This window comes from Nerophis ophidion, linkage group LG03, assembly GCF_033978795.1.
Source record: "Nerophis ophidion isolate RoL-2023_Sa linkage group LG03, RoL_Noph_v1.0, whole genome shotgun sequence".
NCBI classification, from domain to species: Eukaryota; Metazoa; Chordata; class Actinopteri; order Syngnathiformes; family Syngnathidae; genus Nerophis; species Nerophis ophidion.
In genome coordinates this window covers 6,010,041-6,029,342 of record NC_084613.1, presented here as the reverse complement: position 1 = coordinate 6,029,342, position 19,302 = coordinate 6,010,041, and the positions used below count along the sequence as shown (strand labels likewise).

The window sequence follows — 19,302 nt, the reverse complement described above, 5'->3', positions numbered from 1 at the left end:
AATAAGAGCACTAGACAGGAACTAAGGACGGGAAATACTAAACACACTGAGGAGGAACAAGACAGGAAGCTGACAAATTAAGAGCACTTGACAGGAACTAAAAGACAGGAAATACTAAAACACAGGAAACAGACAAATGCAAAGGAAAAAAACAAACATAGACAAACTGTCAGAGGTAAGCCTGACAGGAGGCTACCATTAAAATCAATCTGAATAAGTGAGGAGCCCCCACACTTGCGACTCCGGTAAAGGCGAGGCTTTTTCAGGAAGTACCAAAAGTGGCGAACTTCATCGTCGATTTTCTCTACTAAATCCTTTCCGCAAAAATATGGCAATATCGCGAATTGATCAAGTATGACACATAGAATGGGACCTGCTTTTCCCGTTTAAAAAAGAAAATCTAATTTCAGTAGGCCTTTAACACTCTTACTAATATGCGCCACACTCTGTGAACCCACACCAAACGCATTTCTGGAGAACATCGGCTCTGTAACACATTATAAACGCAACATAAGTATTACCTCTCTTCCTGTTTTTAAATCTCTCTTAAAAACATACTTTTATTCCTTGGCTTTTAACAGTAAGTGATATCCACCCTGAAATGGCGCCCCGTTATACACCTGCTGTGAACCTGTTTTTATGTTTTATTTATTTATTTTTTATCATGTTCGGTCTTCGTATTATCTTTTAACCTGTCCATTGTACAGGACTTTGGCTACCCCAGTAGTAAATTTTAAATCAATCAATCAATGTTTACTTGTATAGCCCTAAATCACTAGTGTCTCAAAGGGCTGCACAAACCACTACGACATCCTCGGTAGGCCCACATAAGGGCAAGGACAGTGGTCGGTGACAATGATGACTATGAGAACCTTGGAGAGGAGGAAAGCAATGGATGTCGAGTGGGTCTAACATGATACTGTGAATGTGCTTTACAAATAAAGTTGATTTGATACCCAGAATGCCATGCATCCATGACTCTTGGCTATATTATACACCTGCAACCAACCCCGCCCACCTCAACCGACGCACGGAGAGAGGGGGAGGGGTTGGGGGGTTAGTGCTAGTGAGGTGTATAATATATAATATAGCCAAGAGTAATGGATGCATGGCATTGTGGGTAATTCTTGCATTTATAATGTGTTACAGAGCCGATGTTCTCCCAAATTGTCAATCAATCAATGTTTACTTATATAGCCCTAAATCACTAGTGTCTCAAAGGGCTGCACAAACCACAACACAAACCACTACGACATCCTCGGTAGGCCCACATAAGGGCAAGGAAAACTCACCCAGTGGGACGTCGGTGACAATGATGACTGAGAACCTTGGAGAGGAGGAAAGCAATGGATGTCGAGCGGGTCTAACATGATACTGTGAATGTGCTTTATAAATAAAGTTGATTTGATTTGATACCCACAATGCCGTGCATCCATGACTCTTGGCTATATTATACACCTGCAACCAACCCCGCCCACCTCAACCGACGCACGGAGAGAGGGGGAGGGGTTGGGGGGTTAGTGCTAGTGAGGTGTATAATATATAATATAGCCAAGAGTAATGGATGCATGGCATTGTGGGTAATTCTTGCATTTATAATGTGTTACAGAGCCGATGTTCTCCCAAATTGTCAATCAATCAATGTTTACTTATATAGCCCTAAATCACTAGTGTCTCAAAGGGCTGCACAAACCACCACGACATCCTCGGTAGGCCCACATAAGGGCAAGGAAAACTCACACCCAGTGGGACGTCGGTGACAATGATGACTATGAGAACCTTGGAGAGGAGGAAAGCAATGGATGTCGAGCGGGTCTAACATGATACTGTGAATGTGCTTTATAAATAAAGTTGATTTGATTTGATACCCACAATGCCATGCATCCATGACTCTTGGCTATATTATACACCTGCAACCAACCCCGCCCACCTCAACCGACGCACATAGGGGGGCGGGGTTTGGTGCTAGCAGGGTGTACACTATAGCCAAGAGTAATGGATGCATGGCATTGTGGGTAATTCTTGCGTTTATAATGTGTTACAGAGCCGATGTTCTCCCGAAAAGTGTTTGGTGTGGGTTCACAGAGTGTGGCACATGTTAGTAAGAGGGTTAAAGTTGTTTATATCACAACCATCAGCGTGATCTGTATGGCTGTGGAACAAGAACCCTGGTTTACACGTAGTTTAACTCCTCCGCCGTTTTGAAAATGACGAAAGGGGAAGCGTCACTCGTCACGAATTTGACCCGGCGGTAAAAGTAAGCATGCGCTAATAAATTTGGGGAGCGAGTTTGACCCGGCAGTAATTCAAGGAAATACGGTATTGGGTTTTTTCCTATTAGAAGACGGACTAATATGATTTGAGATACTCAACTAGAGCAATGCATGTATATTTCTAAGTCCGCAAGTCAAGCTGAGGAGTCAGTCTGAGGACTTGGTGAGCTTCAAAAACATCCGTCACACACACACGGTGATACTGAAACAATATTTTCCGGCCTCACACTCCAGTCAGTGGGCCCAAACAGCGTGACTCCACTCATGTTGTCTTTCTAACCAAGTGAAAGCAATGCTGGGAACAGCGAGAGGAGACTGAACGGATGTCAGACTTCAGACCGAGGCTACAGCCGCGGTCCAAAGGTCTTCGGTTTTTGCCCAGATACGAAGACAGCGGCCCGCACGTTCCCACAGGGAGGGAGAAAGAGTTGTTATGAAGGTGAGTGACCCGGGAGTCTGTGGGCTGAGCCGCTCCACCCCAGTGGTCCTCATCCCTATTGGCTGATTAGGGGGGGGCAATTTCTGTGGACGTGTTTTGGCACAAAAGACGCGTCGGGAAGGAATTTGGCATAAGCTCGGGAGAGAAGCGGGAACTTTTAGACTGCTAACTTGTCCACCCGGGCTTTTTCAAACTCTTTTCATCAAGTGACACCTCAGAAAACACCTGACTCTGCAAAGACCAACATAAAATGACAGCAGCGTAGTACAGCAGTTCAGTGATCTACCCCCTGTGAACATTTTTTTCCATTCAAGTACCCCCTAATCCAGGGGGTCGGGAACCTTTTTAAGCTGAGAGAGCCAAGAATCCAAATATATTTCCGTAAGAGCCATATCATTTTTTTTTTTTCAACACTGAACACAACTAAACGCGTGCATTTTTAAGTAAGACCAACATTACTAGAGTATAATAGGTCTCGAATTTTTTTTGTAATAACGTTGATATTCACAAGCTAACTGTGGAGGGGGCGTGGCCTGTGGGCCTGCAGCGAAGCGGGGTGTTGCCAGGACCGGCCTTGAAATCGGCGACAGGTGCGTAGATGGCCCAGCTGGGCCTGGTTATCTAATCACCCGTCGCTCTGTTTATAAGCAGCAGCTAGGAGGAGAGACGGGGTCGGGGGCTGGAGCCAGAGTGCGAGCGAGAAATGCTGGAAAGCAACTGAGAGACTTATTGAAAAATAAAACAATATTGTAACCCTGAAACAGGCTCTCATGTCGGTGCTGAAGAACCCCCAAGAGGGCCAGCCCCACACTAACCGATAATAAATAACTTCTTATTATTAACGCAGCTTCTTGAACATAAAGATGCATGAGAATGTTTTATATTTCGAACGTTATTTTTCATTACAAGTGCAAAAATTCATTACTTATCGTGTTAAGCAGTGTCAGCTCAGATTTATCCGAGAGCCAGATGCGGCCACATCTGGCTCGCGAGCCATAGGTTCCCTACCCCTGCCCTAATCAGAGCAAAGAGATATTCGGTTGGATTTAAGGTCCGAGCTTACATCACACTCAAATTTTTACTGCATACCTTTGGTAAGTGGCAGAGTGAGAAGAGGTTTTCGAATAATTTGCGCATGCTTACTTTTACCGCATGCCTTTGGTAAGCGCAGGAGTGAAGGGAAGTGAATTATATTTATATAGCGCTTTTCTCTAGTGACTCGAAGCGCTTTACATAGTGAAACCCAATATCTAAGTTACATTTAAACCAGTGTGGGTGGCACTGGGAGCAGGTGGGTAAAGTGTCTTGCCCGAGGACACAACGGCAGTGACTAGAATGGCGGATGCGGGAATCGAACCTGCGACCCTCAAGTTGCTGGCACGGCCGCTCTACCAACCGAGGTTTTAAATTAATTAGCGCCCCGGCGGCAATTCAAGGAAATACGGTATTTGGAAAATAAGATATAAAAATAACTAAAAATCTGTTGAAAAATAAACAAGTGGTTTAATTATAAATAAAGATTTCTACACATAGAAGTAATCAATCAATCAATCAATCAATGTTTATTTATATAGCCCTAAATCATATATGTCTCAAAAGGACTGTACAAACCACTACGACATCCTGGGAAGAACCCACATAAGGGCAAGGAAAAACTCACACCCAGTGGGACGCCAGGGACAATGATGACTATGAGAAACCTTGGAGAGGACCTCAAATGTGGGCAACCCCCTCCCTCTAGACCAGGGGTAGGGAACCTATGGCTCTAGAGCCAGATGTGGCTCTTTGGATGACTGCATCTGGCTCTCGGATAAATCTTAGCTGACGTTGCTTAACGCGATAATTATGAATAATTTCGCTGTGCTAAAAATAACGTGCAAAATATAGAACATTCTCATGCATTTAAATCCATCCATCCGTTTTCTACCGCACCTCTTCAAGAAGTAGCATTAATGGTAAGAAGTATTTTATGTCACAATAGGACTACTCGGGACATGGCATTTAGGTAAAAACATGATTTAATTTTAACTAAAAAAATAACCAAACAAAAATCGCTCACAGCGGAGGCACAACTTGGGCTAAGGAACACAGCTAACGCATAAACAGACTATGAACATAAATCAAACAAAACTTACTTGGCATGGCATGAAGCACGAAACTATGGCAAGGCATGAAACAAGTCAGCACAGGGCGACTGACTGGCAAAGACGAGCTTAAATACTGCCTCTGATTAGTGCTCGGGAAGCAGGTGAGTGGGCATTTTGTCCACCAGAGACAGGTGGACAAAATGAGTAACCAAGGAAACAAGACAAGGGAGTGTGGAAAAAACAGGAACTTAAAAAGAGTCCAAAGGACAAACAACACATGGTCAAACAAAAACATGACATTTGATTTATTATTGGTTAGCTTCAGAATAACAATGTTATTAAAAAGAACAAGAAACTTATTATAGTCTAAAAATGTTGGTTTTACTTCAAAATGCACACATTTAGTTGTATTCAGGGTTAAAAAATATGATATGGCTCTCACGGAAATACATTTTTAAATATTTGGCTTTCATGGCTCTCTCAGCCAAAAAAGGTTCCCGACCCCCGGTCTAGGGGACCGAAAGAAATGGATGTCGAGCGGGTCTAACATGATACTGTGAAAGTTCAATCCATAGTGGCTCCAACACAGCCGCGAGAGTTCAGTTCAAAGCGGATCCAAGACAGCAGCGAGAGTCCCGTCCACAGGAAACCATCCCAAGCGGAGTCGGATCGGCATCCTAGAGATGTCCCCAACCGATACACAGGCGAGCGGTCCATCCTGGGTCCCGACTCTGGACAGCCAGTACTTCATCCATGGTCATCGGACCGATCGACTTAAAGTGCCCTCAACTTAATTCTAAACATTTCTTCACCAAAAAAGACATCTTTAACATCAATATTTATGGAACATGTCCACAAAAAAATCTAGCTGCCAACACTGAATATTGCATTGTTGCATTTCTTACTCTGGGCAGGGTTCTTGAGGGTGCATGGGAGTTTGCCCAACCAGTCTATATGTGTTTTGTGGACTTGGAGAAGGCATTGGACCGTGTCCCTCGGGAAGTCCTGTGGGGAGTGCTCAGAGAGTATGGGGTATCGGACTGTTTTATCGTGGCGGTCCGATCCCTGTACGATCAGTGTCAGACCTTGGTCCGCATTGCCGGTAGTAAGTCGGACACATTTCCAGTGAGGGTTGGACTCTTTGTCACCCATTCCGTTCCTAACTTTTATGGACAGAATCTCTAGGCGCAGTCAAGGGGTTGAGGGGTTCCGGTTTGGTGACCGCAGGATTAGGTCTCTGGTTTTTGCAGACGATGTGGTCCTGATGGCTTCATCTGACCGGGATCTTCAGCTCTCACTGGATCGGTTCGCAGCCCAGTGTGAAGCGACCGGAATGAGAATCAGCACCTCCAAGTCCGAGTCCATGGTTCTCACCCGGAAAAGGGTGGAGTGCCATCTCCGGGTTGGGGAGGAGACCCTGCCCCAAGTGGAGGAGTTCAAGTACCTTGGAGTCTTGTTCACGAGTGAGGGAAGAGTGGATCGTGAGATCGACAGGCGGATCGGTGCGGCGTCTTCAGTAATGCGGACGTTGTACCGATCCGTTGTGGTGAAGAAGGAGCTGAGCCGGAAGGCAAAGCTCTCAATTTACCGGTCGATCTACGTTCCCATCCTCACCTATGGTCATGAGCTTTGGGTCATGACCGAAAGGATAAGATCACGGGTACAAGCGGCCCAAATGAGTTTGGGTCTCTCCCTTAGAGATAGGGTGAGAAGCTCTGTCATCCGGGAGGAACTCAAAGTAAAGCCGCTGCTCCTCCACATGGAGAGGAGCCAGATGAGGTGGTTCGGGCATCTGGTCAGGATGCCACCCGAACGCCTCCCTAGGGAGGTGTTTAGGGCACGTCCAACCGGTAGGAGGCCACGGGGAAGACCCAGGACACGTTGGGAAGACTATGTCTCCCGGCTGGCCTGGGAACGCCTCGAAGTGGCTGGGGAGAGGGAAGTCTGGGTTTCCCTGCTTAGGCTGTTGCCCCCGCGACCCCACCTCGGATAAGCGGAAGAAGATGGATGGATGCATTTCTTTTCACAGTTTGTGAACTTACATTCATATTTTGTTGAAGTATTATTCAATAAATATATCTATACAGTATTTTGGAATTCTTGCTATTTTTAGACTATTTTCAAAGTCAAGACAGCCATGACATCATGTTCTTCACACGTCTACGTACACTTTTGACCAGGACTCACGTGGGAACCGAGGACAGAAAAGATTTGCGATATAAACGCCGGTCTTCATGTTTATATTTGCCACTTAAGTGCCGCTGGTGACAGCAGAAGGATGGGTTCCTGCACGGGGAAGCTGAGGTCTTCAGATAAAGTCCAAAGACAGTTGAGGTCATGTCCTCAGGATGTGAGGTCGGTTCTTATTTCCAAACACAATCTGTGAAGTGCGGTTTTAAACCTTCAACACCATGAACAGCTGGTGTATACTTTCCTTCAGAGCAGTAGCCCTTAAAACTTTTTTCACTAAAAAGCACCTCAGAACACACTTGGATCACCAAGTAGTACCCAAGAACACACTTGGATCACCAAGTAGCACCTCAGAACACACTTGGATCACCGATTAGCACCTCAGAACACACTCGGATCACCAAGTAGCACCTCAGAACACACTTGGATCACCAAGTAGCACCTCAGAACACACTTGGATCACCAAGTAGCACCTCAGAACACACTTGGATCACCAAGTAGCACCTCAGAACACACTTGGATCACCAAGTAGCACCTCAGAACACACTTGGATCACCAAGTAGCACCTCAGAACACACTTGGATCACCAAGTAGCACCTCAGAACACACTTAGAACACCAAGTAGCACCTCAGAACACACTTGGATCACCAAGTAGCACCTCAGAACACACTTAGAACACCAAGTAGCACCTCAGAACACACTTGGATCACCAAGTAGCACCTCAGTACACACTTGGATCACCAAGTAGCACCCCAGAACACACTTGGATCACCAAGTAGCACCCCAGAACACACTTGGAACACCAAGTAGCACCTCAAAACACACTCGGATCACCAAGTAGTACCCCAGAACACACTTAGAACACCAAGTAGCACCTCAGAACACCCTTGGATCACCAAGTAGCACCCCAGAACACACTTGGATCACCAAGTAGCACCTCAGAACACACTTGGATCACCAAGTAGTACCCAAGAACACACTTGGATCACCAAGTAGCACCTCAGAACACACTTAGAACACCAAGTAGCACCTCAGAACACACTTGGATCACCAAGTAGCACCTCAGAACACCCTTGGATCACCAAGTAGCACCCCAGAACACACTTGGATCACCAAGTAGCACCCCAGAACACACTTGGATCACCAAGTAGCACCTCAGAACACACTTGGATCACCAAGTAGCACCTCAGAACACACTTGGATCACCAAGTAGCACCTCAGAACACACTTGGATCACCAAGTAGCACCTCAGAACACACTTGGAACACCAAGTAGCACCTCAGAACATACTTGGATCACCAAGTATCACCTCAGAACACACTTGGATCACCAAGTAGCACCTCAGAACACACTTGGAACACCAAGTAGCACCTCAGAACACACTTGGATCACCAAGTAGCACCCCAGAACACACTTGGATCACCAAGTATCACCTCAGAACACACTTGGATCACCAAGTAGTACCTCAGAACACACTTGGATCACCAAGTAGTACCCAAGAACACACTTGGATCACCAAGTAGCACCTCAGAACACACTTGGATCACCAAGTAGTACCCAAGAACACACTTGGATCACCAAGTAGCACCTCAGAACACACTTGGATCACCAAGTAGTACCCAAGAACACACTTGGATCACCAAGTAGTACCCAAGAACACACTTGGATCACCAAGTAGCAACTCAGAACACACTTGGATCACCAAGTAGCACCTCAGAACACACTTAGAACACCAAGTAGCACCTCAGAACACACTTGGATCACCAAGTAGCACCTCAGAACACACTTGGATCACCAAGTAGCACCTCAGAACACACTTAGAACACCAAGTAGCACCTCAGAACACACTTAGAACACCAAGTATCACCTCAGAACACACTTGGATCACCAAGTAGCACCTCAGAACACACTTAGAACACCGAGTAGCACCTCAGAACACACTTGGATCACCAAGTAGCACCTCAGAACACACTTGGATCACCAAGTAGCACCTCAGAACACACTTAGAACACCAAGTAGCACCTCAGAACACACTTGGATCACCAAGTAGCACCTCAGAACACACTTTGATCACCAAGTAGCACCTCAGAACACACTTGGATCACCAAGTAGCACCTCAGAACACACTTGGATCACCAAGTAGCACCTCAGAACACACTTGGATCACCAAGTAGCACCCCAGAACACACTTAGAACACCAAGTAGCACCTCAGAACACACTTGGATCACCAAGTAGCACCTCAGAACACACTTGGATCACCAAGTAGCACCCCAGAACACACTTGGATCACCAAGTAGCACCTCAGAACACACTTGGATCACCAAGTAGCACCCCAGAACACACTTAGAACACCAAGTAGCGCCTCAGGACACACTTAGAACACCAAGTAGCACCTCAGAACACACTTAGAACACCAAGTAGCACCTCAGAACACACTTGGATCGCCAAGTAGCACCTCAGAACACACTTGGATCACCAAGTAGCACCTCAGAACACACTTGGATCACCAACTTTACTGCTTTTGGGGTTTGTATCTTCAGCTCTGTCATTTAGGTAAGATCTATTCCGTACATTCCTGTAGTGAGACAGAAATACCGATGTCAGACAGTAAAAGCGATTTACGATGTTTAGGTTTTTCTGGGCTCTGAACTGGACTGTGGGGGTCACCATCTCCTGACCTGTCAACTTCAGAGCTCCCTGTATGAGCTCTAAAAGCTCAACATGCCTTAAAACTTGTAATATTTTCAATCTGAAGCACTCAACAAAACTGTATCCTTAATGAAATCTACTCAAACTGCACCGATAAAGAGAATACGACTTTGGATCCCGGACTTGGACTATAGCCGCAAGCACTCAGCTCATAAAAAAAAGAGGTCTTGTCATGTGACAAAGGTCAAAGTCGTGGATCTTCAGTCTGAGGAAGACAAAACGTGACCAACAGATGTTTTTCTCATGACCAAGCAAACGGGGGAAACCCAATGAAGGGCTTGGACTGCTGAGTCTGCTGGACTGGACAAGGTCTTGACCGTCTGGTGGACGAAGTGGAACAGCTGAAATACTGCCGCACTAGACCGGCACGAGCGGGAACCATGGTTGAAAACTGCTCATGATACCGTGGCTATTGCTAATTATTGACCGTATTCTATTTTTCGGACTATAAGGCGCACTTAAAATTCTTTCATTTTCTCAAAAATCGACAGTGCGCCTTATGCGGATTTTTTGATTGATTGATTGGGGGGTGGGATGCGGAGGGGGTTCAGTCATCAACAATTTTATCATCTAAGAACTAGACATTGTAACAGTGTAGGTCTCAATTCGGGATAATTCTGGTTGTGCTTACCGACTTCGAAGCAATTTTATTCGATACATAGTGTAATAAGTGTGGGCGGTAGATGGCAGTCGCGCATAAGAGATATGTGTATACTGCAAAATGACGCCAGTAAACACCAAAAACTTTAAACGATCAATTGAAAATAAAGAACATTACACACGGCACACAGAAATCTGTCAAAATGTTTTAGTAGGACTTTTTTTTGATGGATTGTTGGCCCATCACAGCTACCGTAGTCAGAGATCCGAGTAAAACCATGAATGGCCCCCATTAGCAGATTTATTATCTGGTGTTTTGTTTCGCAATATTACGCAAAACCAACTTTTCTTACATTCTGGTACCTGCTGATGGGTATTTGGGATCTGCATAAGTCCTGAAAATTTGCATCAACGTAGTGGATAATCTCCTTTTTTCCCTCTATCTTCTTGTTATGTGACATTCATCCTCCACTGTTGCCATTTCTAACATAAAGTAGTGTAAAGTTCTTACTTATATCTGTCAGTAAACTCACCATGAAAGCGCTAAAACATACCGGTGTAGTGAGTTGACATTATTCACCCAAGGAACTTTACTTATTAGAGAGTTCCAGTCACGGGACACAATCCGGGTGTTGTTGTTGCACTAGTGAATCACGGAGGAGGAGATGCTGCTCCGTTATTGATTGAAGTCTGAATGTCATTAAAACAGTTAGCGCCATCTTTTGACACTTCTTCCACTCCCGTCCTTGCACGCTACACCGCTACAACAAAGAGAAAATGCTGTCCAAGTGGAGGCACGTAAATAAGAGCGCCCACAAAACGGTGCATCCTGAAGAGACTCTCAGAAAGGGAGTTGAAGATGATTATCTATGCAACATTTTGAGTCTTTTACATTTAAAAAATACCGTATTTCGGGTATATAGTATGTGCCTGCCTAAAATTACTGCCGGGTCAAACTGGTTTCGCAAAATAATTAGCGCATGCTTAGCATTACCGCCGGCTCAGGCTTAACGCCGGGTCAAACTCGTTTCGCAAAATGTTCTTTTTATTAGCGCATGTCTAAGAATTTCCACCGGGTCAAACTCGTCACGTCACGAGTGACACTTCACCTGTCATCATTTTCAAAATGGAGGAGGCTGATTTCAATAATTCGATATCAAATAAAGGGAAGAAGATTAAGAGCTATTCAGTAGGATTTAAAGTCCAAGCTATTGAATATGCTAAAAAGAACAGTAAGCAGCTATGTTTTATTTATATAACGTAGCTGCGTGTGTCAAATATGAGTCCTTAAATGACTCCCGCCTCCTGGTGGTAGTTAAAAGTTAAAGTACCAATACTAGATGTGGCAAAATTATTCTCTGCATTTGACCCATCACCCTTGATCACCCCCTGGGAGGTGAGGGGAGCAGTGGGCAGCAGCAGTGCCACGCCCGGGAATCATTTATGGTGATTTAACCCCCGATTCCAACCCAAGCAGGGAGGTAATGGCTCCCATTTTTATAGTCTTTGGTATGACTCGGCCTACCGATCTCAGGGCGGACCCTCTAACCACTAAGTAGAGGGCGCTAGTGATCCTTCGTGCGACTACTCGGCCGCAGAAGAAGTGACAACAACAACGATCGTTTATTTTTTCCTCTCGCTTGCACTTTTAACATGGAGGATTACATATCTAAAATAAATCCGTTTTCTAAACTGGACTTTCAATCGAAGCAGGAGATCTCCATCGAGACTTTTAAAACCGAAGAAAGATAAGGAAGACTTCTATAAACAAGTCATCGATCAGAAGGAGCTGCGCATGGACTTCATTTATAAGTCAAGGTAAGACCATAATAACGTTCTTTTTATTAAATGTGCTTTTCGTGATGGTACCCTTACATCACACTCAAATTTATAAGCGCAGGCCTACATTTACCGCATGCCTTTGGTAAGCGCCGGAGTGAGAAGAGGTTTTAAATTAATTAGCGCCAAAGAAATACAGTAATCATAGTAATATGACTCCTTTAATGCACCTTTTGGATGAAAATAGACCTGACTAGACCCGCTCATCCACGGTGTGCCCTATGGTCCGGGAAACCGGGTGGTTATTGTTGGATGTGCCTTTCTCCTCCCATCTCCCTGTGGGTGGTGCTGGCTCCTCCCATCTCCCTGTGGGTGGTGCTAGCTCCTCCCATCTCCCTGTGGGTGGTGCTGGCTCCTCCCAGCTGCACCATCGTTACCGTCCTCCTGGGACACGTTGATCTGGATCTTGTGGTCTCTCGCCTCTCCATCTGGTTTTCTCTATGTCTCTCAACTCCAGGGATGGTCCACTCAATGGTTACCAGAGCCACATTTCCAGTACCTGGGACCTCATTTTCTACACGCCCCAAAACCTTTACAGTCGGTTTCAGTCCAGTATCGATATTGGTATACATTTCTAGTCGTGATACAGAAAAAAAACTCACCAAAAATATCATTTTTCCAATCCAAACAATGTAATGAAGCCAAAGTTTTAGACAATACAACTTATAGTATTGATTTATGATAAGAGTACCGATGAATACCAGTATCGATATTAATCTGGATATCGGTATACGTCCCCAGTCATGATACAAAAAAATACCCACCAAAAATATCGTTTTACCAACCCAACCAATGTAATGAAGCCAAAGTTTTAGACAATACAACTTATAGTACCGATTTATGATAAGAGTACCGATAAATACAGGTATCAATATGAATATCGATATTGGTATGCATCCCCAATCATGATACAAAAAATACCCACAAAAATATCGTTTTACCAACCCAACGAATGTTATGAAGCCAAAGTTTTAGTCAATACAACTTATAGGACTGATATGTGATAAGAGTACCGATAAATACCAGTATCAATATTGGTATGTATTTCTAATCGTGATACAGAAAAAAACTCTCCAAAAATATAATTTTTCCAATCCAAACAATGTAATGAAGCCAAAGTTTTAGACATTACAACTTATAGTATCTATTTATGATAAGAGTAACGATGAATACCAGTATCAATATTAATCTTGATATCGGTATACGTCACTAGTCATGATACAAAAAATACCCACCAAAAATATCGTTTTACCAACCCAACGAATGTTATGAAGCCAAAGTTTTAGTCAATACAACTTATAGGACTGATATGTGATAAGAGTACCGATAAATACCAGTATCAATATGAATATTTATATCAGTAAACAACCCCAGTCATGATACAAAAAATACCCACCAAAAATATCGTTTTACCAACCCAACAAATGTTAAAAAGCCAAAGTTTCAGTCAATACAACTTATAGTATTGATTTATGATAAGCGTACCGATAAATACCAGTATCAATATTGGTATATATTTCTAATCGTGATACAGAAAAAAAGTCTCCAAAAATATAATTTTTCCAATCCAAACAATGTAATGAAGCCAAAGTTTTAGACAATACAACTTATAGTATCTATTTATGATAAGAGTAACGATGAATACCAGTATCAATATTAATCTTGATATCGGTATACGTCACTAGTCATGATACAAAAAATACCCACCAAAAATATCGTTTTACCAACCCAACGAATGTTATAAGGCCAAAATTTCAGTCAATACAAATTATAGAATTGATTTATGATAAGCGTACCGATGAATATCAGTATCGATATTAATCTGGATATCGGTATACGTCCCCAGTCATGATACAAAAAATACCCACCAAAAATATCGTTTTACCAACCCAACATATGTTAAAAAGCCAAAGTTTCAGTCAATACAACTTATAGTATTGATTTATGATAAGAGTACCGATGAATATCAGTATCGATATTAATCTTGATATCGGTATAACCAGTCATGATACATAAAATACCCACCAAAAATATCGTTTTACCAACCCAACAAATGTTAAAAAGCCAAAGTTTCAGTCAATACAACTTATAGTATTGATTTATGATAAGCGTACCGATAAATACCAGTATCAATATAAATATTGATATCAGTAGACAACCTCAGTCATGATACAAAAGAGACCCACCAAAAATATCGTTTTACCAACCCAACATATGTTAAAAAGCCAAAGTTTCAGTCAATACAACTTATAGTATTGATTTATGATAAGCGTACCGATGAATACCAGTATTGATATTGGTATATATCTCTAATCATGATACAGAAAAAACTCGCCAAAAATATAATTTTCCAATCCAACCAATGTAATGAAGCCAAAGTTTTAGACATTACAACTTATAGTACAGATTTATGATAAGCGTACCGATGAATACCAGTATCGATATTGGTATATATCTCTAATCGTGATACAGAAAAAACTCGCCAAAAACATAATTTTTCCAATCCAACCAATGTAATGAAGCCAAAGTTTTAGACATTACAATTTATAGTACCAATCTATGATAAGAGTACCGATAAATACCAGTATCAATATAAATATTGATATCAGTAGACAACCCCAGTCATGATACAAAAAATACCCACCAAAAGTATCGTTTTACCAACCCAACAAATGTTAAAAAGCCAAAGTTTCAGTCAATACAACTTGTAGTATTGATTCATGATAAGCGTACCGATGAATACCAGCATCGATATTGGTATACATCTCTAATCGTGATACAGAAAAAACTCGCCAAAAATATATTTTTTCCAATCCAACCAATGTAATGAAGCCAAAGATTTAGACAATACAACTTATAGTATCTATTTATGATAAGAGTACCAATGAATACCAGTATCGATATTAATCTTGATATCGATATACATCCCCAATCATGATACAAAAAACACCCACCAAAAATATCGTTTTACCAACCCAACCAATGTAATGAAGCCAAAGTTTTAGACAATACAACTTATAGTATTGATTTATGATAAGAGTACCGATGAATAGAAGTATCGATATTGGTATATATCTCTAATCATGATACAGAAAAAACTCGCCAAAAATATAATTTTCCAATCCAAACAATGTAATGAAGCCAAAGTTTCAGTCAATACAACTTATAGTATCTATTTATGATAAGAGTACCAATGAATACCAGTATCGATATTAATCTTGATATCGATATACATCCCCAATCATGATACAAAAAATACCCACCAAAAATATCGTTTTACCAACCCAACATATGTTAAAAAGCCAAAGTTTCAGTCAATGCAACCTATAGTATTGATTTATGATAACAATACCGATGAATACCAGTATCGATATTGGTATACATCTCTAGCTGTGATACAGAACAAAATCGCCAAAAATAACATTTTTCCAATCCAACCAATGTAATGAAGCCAAGGTTTTAGACATTACAACTTATAGTATCTATTTATGATAAGAGTACCGATGAATACCAGTATCGATATTAATCTTGATATCGGTATCCGTCCCCAGTCATGATACAAAAAATACCCACCAAAAATATCATTTTACCAACCCAACAAATGTTATAAAGCCAAAGGTTTAGACATTACAACTTATAGTATTGATTTATTATAAGAGTACCGATGAATACCAGTATTGATATTGGTATATATCTCTAATCGTGATACAGAAAAAACTCGCCCAAAATAAAATATTTCCAATCCAAACAATGTAATGAAGCCAAAGTTTTAGACAATACAACTTATAGTATTGATTTATGATAAGAGTACCAATGAATACCAGTATCGATATTAATCTTGATATCGATATACATCCCCAATCATGATACAAAAAATACCCACCAAAAATATCGTTTTACCAACCCAACATATGTTAAAAAGCCAAAGTTTCAGTCAATACAACCTATAGTATTGATTTATGATAACAATACCGATGAATACCAGTATCGATATTGGTATACATCTCTAGCTGTGATACAGAACAAAATCGCCAAAAATAAAATTTTTCCAATCCAACCAATGTAATGAATCCAAGGTTTTAGACATTACAACTTATAGTATCTATTTATGATAAGAGTACCGATGAATACCAGTATCGATATTAATCTTGATATCGGTATATGTCCCCAGCCATGATACCCACCAAAAATATCGTTTTACCAACCCAACATATGTTAAAAAGCCAAAGTTTTAGACAATACAACTTATAGTACCGATTTATGATAAGAGTACCGATGAATACCAGTATCGATATTAATCTTGATATCGGTATATGTCCCCAGCCATGATACAAAAAATACCCACCAAAAATATCGTGTTACCAACCCAACGAATGTTAAAAAGCCAAAGTTTCAGTCAATACAACTTATAGTATTGATTTATGATAAGCGTACCGATGAATACCAGTATCGATATTGGTATATATCTCTAATCGTGATACAGAAAAAACTCGCCAAAAATAAAATGTTTCCAATCCAACCTAAGTTTTAGACAATATAATTTATAGTACCAATTTATGATAAGAGTACCGATAAATAACAATATCGTGATGAAGAGTGATATCGGTATAGACGTCCAAGACTCCGCACTTTTCCCAGGCGGTGTTCAACTAACGTCTTCCCGCCATGGAAGTGGCGGTTACGCAACAAACGTCAAAACATGAACACACCAGTCAGTTAATGTGCGACTCTAACGGACAAGCTCAGAGCGGAGGACCGGAGGACCCGAGTCCTCAGGCGGCCCGCGGCCGCTCACCTGTCTCCCCCCCCCCCCGGCTCACCTGTCTTGAAGCGGAGGTCGTCGTCATCCTCGGAGCCGAACTCCCGGAGGAGCGAGATGAAGAGGATGCCGAAGGCGTTCTGGATCCCGAACACCGCGCCGTTGCACCACATGGAGGCCAGCATGACCAGCCAGCCCCAGCCGCCCTCCGGGTGCACGAAGCCGCTCTCCTCCTCCTCCTCCGCCCGGGGAGCCACGGGCTGCTCGGATACCGTCACCCGGCTGTCCCCGTTCTTCTGCTTCTCGTCCCCGGCGGCCACCGTGTCTTTGTCCGCCGTCTCGCTTTGTACTGGCGTCCCCTCAGTCATGGTCACGGTTTGGGGTTTAAAAAATAATAAAAGAGTTAAAAGTGAAGGTGTTAAAAGTGTTAAAAAGGAGTGAGTTGGGCATCGATGTAGTCGAGTGTCAGGACATTGCTGCTGCGATATTATAAATACACACCGAGGAGGGCGGGGCCCGGGCAACACTGGCCGCTGATTGGCTGGTGACGTTTAGGGTGACGACAAGGCCACCATGACTGCGGCACACTTTTCAGCAAGATATGTCTTCTGATGCCGATAACAACTTTAATATCACTTTTCCAAAGACCTTTGTTGTATAAGTCGACTTCCGTATCGATCCCTTACTCTCACTCCTCTGCTTACCGTAATAACCCGCATGTCAGTCAAAAGTGAAAATCCCAACCATCGGAGTCCTTTCTTTAGTTGGAGACTTGCGGTAATTTGGAAAAAAAAGAGCGCCGCTTCTTTAGTTGAAGACTTGCGGTAATTTGAAAAAGGGCGCTGCTTCTTTAGTTGAAGACTTGCGGTGATTTGAAAAAGGGCACCGCTTCTTTAGTTGAAGAATGGCATTATTTTGAAAAAAGAGCCGATGAGCATCGTGCGTTGCGGTGGAGATGGAGTCAAACACTCGTGAGACACACTTTACCTTTGGTTCTTGTGGGTTTATTTGTGGTATCGGCAGCGTCGTGACTGTGCTGCCGCGCTACACACAAATTGAACTCCTGACCCCGGAACAGGAAACCTAGGGGTCAGGTAACACAGAGGTAAACACTGCCCTCTAACGGACATAATGAGTAAGGGCGTGTAACAGTACAATACTTAACAAGGGCACTGCTTCTTTAGTTGAAGACTTGCGGTAATTTGAAGAAGGACACTGCTTCTTTAGTTGAAGACTTGTGGTAATTTGAAAACGGGCACTGCTTATTTAGTTGAAGACTTGCGGTAATTTGAAAAAGGGCACTGCTTATTTAGTTGAAGACTTGCGGTAATTTGAAAATGGGCACTGCTTCATTAGTTGAAGACTTGTGGTAATTTGAAAAAGGGCACTGCTTATTTAGTTGTAAACTTGTGGTAATTTGAAAAAGGACACTGCTTATTTAGTTGAAGAATGGCGGTAATTTGAAAATGGGCACTGCTGATTTAGTTGAAGAATGGCGGTAATTTGAAAATGGGCACTGCTTCATTAGTTGAAGACTTGTGGTAATTTAAAAAAAGAGCACTGCTTATTTAGTTGAAGACTTGTGGTAATTTGAAAAAGGGCACTGCTTATTTAGTTGAAGACTTGCGGTAATTTGAAAATGGGCACTGCTTCATTAGTTGAAGACTTGTGGTAATTTGAAAAAGGACACTGCTTATTTAGTTGAAGAATGGCGGTAATTTGAAAATGGGCACTGCTGATTTAGTTGAAGAATGGCGGTAATTTGAAAATGGGCACTGCTTCATTAGTTGAAGACTTGTGGTAATTTAAAAAAAGAGCACTGCTTATTTAGTTGAAGACTTGTGGTAATTTGAAAAAGGGCACTGCTTATTTAGTTGAAGACTTGCGGTAATTTGAAAAAGGGCACTGCTTATTTAGTTGAAGACTTGTGGTAATTTGAAAAAGGGCACTGCTTCTTTAGTTGTAGATTTGCGGTAATTTGAAAAAGGGCACTGCTTCATTAGTTGAAGACTTGCGGTAATTTGAAAAAGGGAACTGCTTATTTAGTTGAAGACTTGCGGTAATTTGAAAAAGGACACTGCTTATTTAGTTGAAGACTTGTGGTAATTTGAAAAAGGGCACTGCTTATTTAGTTGAAGACTTGCGGTAATTTGAAAAAGGACACTGCTTATTTAGTTGAAGACTTGCGGTAATTTGAAAATGGGCACTGCTTCATTAGTTGAAGACTTGTGGTAATTTGAAAAAGGGCACTGCTTATTTAGTTGTAAACTTGTGGTAATTTGAAAAAGGACACTGCTTATTTAGTTGTAAACTTGTGGTAATTTGAAAAAGGACACTGCTGATTTAGTTGAAGAATGGCGGTAATTTGAAAAAGGGCACTGCTTATTTAGTTGTAGACTTGTGG

General features: G+C 42.2%; 1 protein-coding gene across 1 annotated transcript in view; it reads right to left on the bottom strand.

The window, feature by feature from the left end:
- slc16a10 (solute carrier family 16 member 10) overlaps nucleotides 1–18,295 on the bottom strand; it is a 120,497-nt gene extending 102,202 nt beyond the window's left edge. The window contains exon 1 of the mRNA XM_061894108.1: nucleotides 16,960–18,295. Coding sequence (XP_061750092.1) covers nucleotides 16,960–17,266 — 307 coding nt within the window. The 5' untranslated portion in view covers nucleotides 17,267–18,295. The remainder of the gene's footprint in view (nucleotides 1–16,959) is intronic.
- Nucleotides 18,296–19,302: the final 1,007 nt, after the last annotated feature.